Here is an 8,381-nt window from a genome sequence, read left to right as displayed (position 1 = left end):
AAATAATTATAATATATTAATAGATGTGAATTTAATTTTTGATTTGAAATTACTTTTAAATCAGTGAATTTTTTTACAAATCTATTACTCTAAAAAACAATTTTTATTGAATATTTATTTATAAATAAAAATATTTTAATATTTCAAATATTAAATATAATTATTGTAAAAATCATTTAAAAATCAAATTACTTCTGATCTGATTTATTTACAAGAAAACAAATATAAAATTTAAAATTCTGAAATGAATATTTATTTTTATTTATTTCAAACCTTTAAAAGAGAAGATCATTCTTGAATCTTGAGTGAATTCTTATGAAAAAGACTAGGGTGTGCACTGTGCAGGGGGATTGAATTCTTATTGTTGCAATTCCAACCACCCTCTCCCAGTAACGCTTTCAGTCTCAGAGTCTCCGTGTTTGCTGCCGCACCCGCCAACCTTCCCATTGCCTGCACCTTGCCGTCGGCGCCTCCTCCGACCACCTCGAGGTGCTAAGCTTTTAATGGTAAAAAACTATCATTTTTAAGTTTTAACCTGACGATATTCTCAACAAACTCGTGTAATTATGAGATTTGATCGATAACTTTGTTCATCAATTTAGGTCATTTGAATTTCAAATCATATTCTTTATTTCAAGAAACAAAATAATCATAGTAACAGAATCGAATTGAATAGTACGCAGAAAAGGATAAAAAAGAAAGAAGAATGTCATCGACGCCTACATCATGCGCGGCATGCAAGTTCCTTCGTCGGAAGTGCACACCGGAGTGCATTTTCGCACCGTACTTCCCAGCGAACGACCCAGAGCGCTTCGAATGCGTCCACCGCGTCTTCGGCGCCAGCAACGTCGGCAAGATCCTCAACGAGCTACATCCATCCCAGCGCGAGGATGCGGTGAAGTCCCTTGCGTTCCAGGCGAAGGCACGCCTCCGCAACCCGGTCTATGGCTGCACCTTCCAAGTCTCCATCCTCCAGCAGCTCCTCCGCCAGAGACGTGCCGTCCTCGAAAACGCCAAGAGAGAACTTAGTGCCTACATCAACCCGCCAGCCATTCAAGGTCCATTCAACCCTCAGGAAAAGCCTCTGACTTCACCTCCCGTCCATTTAGGCCCTCCCTGCGGCTCCAATGTTGTACAGTATTCAGCCCATTTAGACCCATCCTACGATCCAAATGTTGTACACTCTTCAGCCCATTTGGGCCTATCGAACGGTCTTCAGCCCATTTGGGCCTATCGAACGGCCCAGATGATGAACCTTTTTTTAAGTCAGCTATGCAGCATAATAGGTCATTGGGTGGTGGTGGTGCTGTCCCGCAGCCGGACCCATGGCTGCAAGAGTTGTTGGAGGCCCAACAACTTGCTGCTGCTGTGGCATTCCGAGAACAGCAACAGGAGTATCTAAGACACAATGCTGCTGCTGGGATTGAACCTGTTGCGACTGCGGCACCCTACGGCGGTAATGTCAGTGGAAGTGGAGTGTTTGGCCACATGGGTGCACCTTCAGGCGGTCAAGGAGGTGAGATGGCACCTTGTATGGGTTTGGGGACATTTGATAGTGGTGGAAGTTATCATCCACAATTGCAACAACCACCACAGCATGGAGTAGGGGGAAATTACATCCTTGCAACTCAACATCACTACCCTCTTGAGGGCCAGTTGCTGCTCCCATCAGAGCACCAAGCACTACCTTTAACCCTACAACAACAACAGCAACTAGAACTACAAGTATTACAACAACAACAGCAACTACAAGTATTGCAACAACAACAACTAGAACTACAACTATTACAACTAACAACAACTAGAACTACAAGTATTACAACAACAGGAGCAGCAGCAACTACAACAACTGTCAGAGAGTGAAGACAGTAAGAGTGTCGGCCCTTCTTGATGATCTTGGCTCATTTTTGCAACTGTATATATGGTTTTTCTTCCCTCTTTTTCCGGTGATCAAAGAATATTTCGTTCTAAGTATGTTTTTTTTTATTATTGTTAGTATGTATTTTCGGGTTTAGGATTATTATATTGATAATCATAATGATGGTAGTTCTGGGTTTAGATTATTATAAACAGCGGAAAGAACGTGAAGTTGAGGGAAGCTGCCTACTGGTCATGGATTCTGAATAATCAGTAATAATGCTCTGACAGATTACTTTCTTGGTTGATGGCATATGGGTTTGTAAATAGCAGGGTGGAAATGATAAGATGATAGTTTTCTTTTCTTTTTCCTTTTGGTGATAGACTTAAATTGAAGGATTTTGCCATTGACTTGCTCCCCTGTTTTTGAGCTTGTCCATCTAATGATCTACTTGACAATTGACATGCATGTGTGCCATGCATGCTACATAAACAAAGATTTTATTTTTTTTTTCATTCATGTTAGGTATGGCATTAATTTTTCATGAGTGCTAGGTAAACAATGACCATTTTAAACAACATGAACAACCACTAATCAAATAAAAATACACTACATCCTAATTTAATACTATTAATTAAATTTAGAGTAAAGTATCGTTTTTATCCCCAACTTTTGGGGTAAATTCTATTTGTATCCCTAACGTTTAAATCGTCCTATTTGTATCTTTAACGTTTATAAAAGTGATTCAATGTTATCCTACTACCAATTATACTAACAAATCAGATTATATTTTTCAATTATTCTCACTTAAATGTATTCATTCTCAATTAGATCTCACTTGGATGTGTTCGATTTTAATATTATACCCACTATTTGTGTTTAGATTCAATTATGTCCCTAGAAAAGTGAATTATGTAAATGTTGTAGGAATTATTTTCAACTTTTGATCAGCTATTTTTCGGAGTAGATCATCGATTCTATCACAGACATTTGTATTATAATTTGAAGAAGAGATTTTTAAAACTCAAACTAAAGCCCTCATGATGTGTAATTGACGGCAGGATAACATTGAATCACTTTTACAAACGTTAGGGATACAAATAGGACGATATAAACGTTAGGGACACAAATAGAATTTACCCCAAACGTTGAGGACAAAAAGAATACTTTACTCTAAAATATAAGTTCCTACCTATAATAATGTTGTTGTTGGTGGATACATTGAAGATTTTCATGGTATAATAAAGTGTTTTATGGAGGAGAATCTTGTTAAAAAATCTGAGAGTTAAACTATTATTATAAATATGGAATTAGTGGTTCAATTTCTATTGGATGAATTATTGGCCAAAAAAGAGGATATTGTGATCTTTATTGATAACAAGGATATAGTAAAGTAGCTAAATGGAAAGAAAAGTATGAATTGGGAGCAATGGAATCTAAGAAATTAAATAAAGTTTATGCAATGAAGTATTTGGTGCAAAATATTGGGATCAATGGTTTTAAGGCAAAAAAGGAATGAAAAAGTGTGACTATAACAAACAATAATAATTGGGTGAAGTGGATCACATAGATATAAATGTATGGTAATAAAAACAGAATAAATGAGTTAAGTATATGAAATTAGAATGATATGAGTGGTTAACATAGTAAAATTATTTGGGAAAAAATTAAAGTAAGACAAATATAATATTTAGAGTGCTCAATAACTGGAGTGTTCAACATCAAGCATAAAGAGACTTATTTATGTTTTGTGATGTAATTTTACTTATTATTTATTCGAAAGTCTGTAATTTTCTATACCATTTTAGTGTGATGTATATTTTGTTTATTTTTGTTTATTTTTTATAACATTACTGAAGAGAATAAGTCACAAATTAAATTCTCTCTCCTTAATTTTGAGTCGAGCCTATAACAACGATAAAAAAAATATATATTTGAGATACAAATAAAACAAAAGATAAGACATCAGTAATAAATATCTAAATATTTGATACTTTCTTTATTTCTTAAGTTTTATTTTAAAAAGATATCGATGGAAGTTTTATACATATAAAAATAAATGCTTGTATATGCCACTTCTCTCTATCTTTGCTTTTTCTTATGTCAAATTAAGTGAAAATCTAATTTTGATGGTTAATGATGAAAGTTCATATATTCAAATAACATAGATATAAAGATTAAAAATAAAAGAAATTATACAAAAACCTTCATAATTTAAAGTTGATGCAGCGCCAATTCATGGTAACTTTTACATACCTAGGTTCCCCTGAACTATGCTTCTAATAAAAATACTCTGATTCTAAGATTCTAGTTATTTTTTAAAATAGTAATATTTATATTTATTCAAATTATTTGTTTATAGTGGGATTCATTTAAAATCACTTTCTTTTTTTTTGTTCCTCTTGATTAGTGATTACATCATTTCAGGATATTTTTTGGTTTAATTACTCTACAGGTCCCTATAGTTTCACCGAATTTTCAATTAGGTCCCTATACTTTTTTTCTTTTCAATTGGGTCCCTGTACCTTTTTTTTTTCAATTAAATCCATGTCGTCAGTGTACCGTTTGAGATAACAGAATATTTTTCATAAAAAAGGAATATTCTTGAAAATTAGCTGTAGAGGCTTGATGAAGTAATCTGAATTTTTTCCTAATATCCAAATAACCCCTCACATTTCATTCCTAAGAAAAAAAGAACCCCTAAGTTTCTCCTGTGTTCTCCGTCTCCTGCCTCCGTCGACGGCGTGTGTGTCTGCCATCGACTGCAACAGACGGTTGCTGGTGTCCCCTCCGTTGCCTTCTCTCTGTGCTGGGCCCTTGTTCGTTGTTCTTCTCTGAGGTCTTCTTCACGATTTGTCCGGCCAAGGCGTCTTCCTTTCGTCGCGGTGAAGGCCCTCGCCTGGAGTCACCGTGCCGCACGTTGCCGAGCCTCCGACCACGCCTCTGCTCCATCTCTCTGCAGTCGAAGTTTCTGCAAGTAAGTGACAAAGAAAAAACCCTAATTTTTCAGTGTTAAAAGTTGATATTTATGTTAATTTTTTCAAAAAAAAATATGGCATTGTTTGAATGTTGTTGCTATGATGTTGGTGCTTTAAATGGATTCTACTTCTATTTTTATTAAATAGATTTTGCTTTCAATGGGAGATTTGTGAAAGTGTAATGTATGCTGATGGTTTCAACTTATAAAAGTTTCAACCTTTTTTTCAAATTATGTGGTTGAATGGAGCTACTATGGTATTGGATGATGAATTTTGTTTATTCTTGAATGTTGATTATTATGGCTGTGCCGATGTTGCTTTAAATGGATTATGTTTCTGTTTTTAATACCTGTAGGGATGGGGGACTCAGATTTTACCATAGACATACACCATAGTGACAAGTTTCATGATTTAGGGAATGGGCTAGAATATTTGGGGGGAAAGGTGTTGGAAGATATGCATTATGAGCTCGATGAATGGAGTTTGCAAGAAATAGTTAGTGAGTTGCAAAAGTTAGGGTACAAAGGGAATGTCAGGATCTGGTACTGTGAACCAGGCTGTCAATTGAGCTCGGGTCTCAGAGAATTGATGAGTGATGGAGATGCCATGAGAATGGGTAGGTTATTAGTGTCGCAAACTGTTAAGCATTGCTCGGTGTATGTTGTTGATGGCTGTAGGGAAGGTAACGGTGTTGAGATATGTTCGAATGATAAGGACTATGTGCCAACTGAAGCTGAGTACAATGAGAGTGATTTCGTAGAAGTAGAGGTTGAATGTGAATCAGAAGCGTCTAGTGAGGAGGATAAATTTGATGACAGTGCAGACGATGGAGACCACGAGGATCATTTTGAATTTGACGTTGAAGATGGAAATGATGGTGGAGTTGGAAATACTTTTGGGAGATTTGATGACCCTTTAAATGAACATGACAAAGCTCAAATTGGTGGTTTTGATGCTGCTGTGAATGACGCCGCCGTTAGGAATGATGTTGAGGTTGGAGAGAAATTTAGATGCAGATTGATCTACAATGTAAAAAATTTAGAGTGCATAAATAAAACTTTTTATTTGTGTATGTGAACAATATCAGTTTAACTATAAAAGTTGACGTAGTATTTTATTTGAATAACAATTAAATACAAACTTTTTTTAAGATCTATTATAATAATGAAAAAGATTTTTGTGAAATGGATTTTTTTTATTTTTTTTTGAATTGAGAAAGTAAAATATAATTTTTAATTTTTTNTATAAACTAAATAAAAAATGAAAAGGCTATGATTTATCTTTTTATATGAGAGCGTAATAATTAATGGTCCTTTCGCTAGGTAGGCACATGTAGAATAGTACTCATCAAGATTCACCTAATAATGGTCGATGAAGTTTCTTATTTTGTGCAAAATTTTCAAGCAATGCATCCGGTTTCTAACTGAAACTATGTGCGTACTATCAAAGGACAAATATATGATAAGTACATTTATCTAACTAAGTTCAAGTAGTTACTTTTTTAGTTTTTCGTTTATTAATTGCAAGGAGTGCTTAAATTAAAGTTTAAAAGATTTAATCTACCCTTACGAACTACTAATTTTAATGAATCACATTTCACACCCACAACATATTTACGACTTTTTGAAGCATGGAGATATCAAGTCTTAAACGTTTAGCAAAAAGATTATATCCATATAAAAAAAAATATTGAGTTAGTTATTATATATTTGTGTATAAATATATATTATTTATTTTATAATAATTTATATATAGTTATTTTTATATAAAGTTGATAAATAATAATTATTAGATGATAATTTAATTAAATATATTAAATTATTTAATAATTTTTAAATATCAACTTCATATAAAATTAACTGAATATGAGTTTTTATCTTATTTATTTTTAATATATATTTTATATTTTAATATATATCTTATGTAAATAATTGATTAAATAATTGATTTTTATTATACAAGTAACATGATAATTATTTAAATTTTATTTTTTAAAAAATATAAAATTAATTATTATTAATTAAATTTTATTTAAAATTAACTAATTAGCAGTTATTTACCTGTAATTTTTTCATAAGAATGTACCTAGCTATATTATTCTTCAAGGCGTCGCAACTTTTCACATTTTTTTCAAAGACTCCACGTTGTTGAAAACTTGAGGCTTAAACTACTTATTCTCTTTCTCTCTTTCAAGATTTTGTTTATTGATAAAGATTAAATTATCGTGAGTTAAAAAACTGAAGAATGATTCAACATAAGAATCAACATTTAATTCCTTTAATGCTCTTAATTCAGTACAACTTTTTCACATAAAATATTGCAATGTTTTTTTTCCCTGTTGGTCAATGTATGCCTACACTTTCATAATATATCTTATTTTTTCTTACAAAATATATTTCACTTATATGGTTCATCAATATATAATAGATGACATAAATCATAAAATAAACTACTGATGATCAATACATTAAATATTGGATGAATTGTATTATCTATATCAATATATAAAAAGAATTGGGTATTTATTTTGTGTAACTACTCTTTTTGGTTTCTCTATCTCACACAAGGTCACTCACTTTCTTTGTCTTTCTCAAACATAGATTCTCACATATGATAACTAATTTAGTCTCTGAGTCTCTCATATAGTAAGTACTTTGGACACTCACTCACTTTGATTTAATTGTCTAATTTTTTTCCACTAAACACTAAACAATAATAAAAAATTAAAAAAATCTAAAATTTAAAATTATATGAATAAATTTTTTAAACATAATAAAAAAAAACCCACTTATATAGTGGGATGCGGATCTAACATACATGATCAATTGCCACTATACATTAGTTGCATTTAGATTCTATATCTAAGACAGAAATACAGGATAAAAAAATTTAAGAGATCAACATTTTTATTAAAATTTTATCAATATTTAATCATTAAAAAAAAGTGAATAATTTTACATTATTAGATGTAATTTCACATCATTAAAAACACTAATAATAACTAATTAGTGGCTACAAATCATAAAATCTGTTGCCCCCTAACACTCCTTATATAGAAATAAAGAACATTTTGTTTTTAGAACTAAAAAATTTGACATCTTTATTTCTATATAAGTCAATAACCAAATGAAATTTTTTTATCTCTATTATTTATTATATATTCTGATTTCAAAAATAATATTCAAATAGAGTCCTTGTGTATAAGAAAGAAAAAATGAAGAATAGTAGGTTCTGTATATTGCTTTGTCATTTAGGTTAAAAACAGAGAGTATGCTACATATTCATTATATTGCCACAAAGCCCAAGGCCAAGGGAGAGGGCTGAACCATCACCACAACCCTACCAAAATCAACTTTTTACGATCATGACAAATGAAAAAACTATACCCATATATAATTGGTACTACCCCTATGCTCCGGGCAATAATACTTGAGAAATAAATCACATTCCAACAAACACACTGCTTCAAATTTCCACAATTGCCCTTCCAACCTTAATAAGAAAAATAATAAGCCCATCTTTTTATTGAAAATAATAATTAAGAT

At 32.1% G+C, this 8,381-nt stretch overlaps 1 protein-coding gene across 2 annotated transcripts; it reads left to right on the top strand.

Moving 5' to 3' along the window:
- On the top strand, nt 300-1,947 carry LOC107636175 (protein LATERAL ORGAN BOUNDARIES-like). Of its 2 annotated transcripts, none has more exons than XM_021120899.1 (2): nt 300-602; nt 662-1,947. In XM_021120899.1, exon 2 carries the CDS (start codon nt 707-709, stop codon nt 1,400-1,402), a length of 696 nt encoding a protein of 231 aa, XP_020976558.1. In that variant the 5' UTR covers nt 300-602; nt 662-706; the 3' UTR covers nt 1,403-1,947. The 2 variants fall into 2 exon arrangements, with proteins under 2 accessions (XP_020976558.1, XP_020976559.1); XM_021120900.1 differs by having other exon boundaries at nt 300-968; nt 1,017-1,947.

The sequence above is a fragment of the Arachis ipaensis genome, chromosome B04 (genome assembly GCF_000816755.2).
Source record: "Arachis ipaensis cultivar K30076 chromosome B04, Araip1.1, whole genome shotgun sequence".
Lineage (NCBI taxonomy): Eukaryota > Viridiplantae > Streptophyta > Magnoliopsida > Fabales > Fabaceae > Arachis > Arachis ipaensis.
Note: the sequence above shows the minus strand (reverse complement) of the source record. Positions and strands in the feature narration are given on the sequence as shown.

Coding starts and splice junctions, on each gene's coding strand:
- LOC107636175 (XM_021120899.1), top strand. CDS start 707: ATGTCATCGACGCCTACATCATGCGCGGCATGCAAGTTCCTTCGTCGG.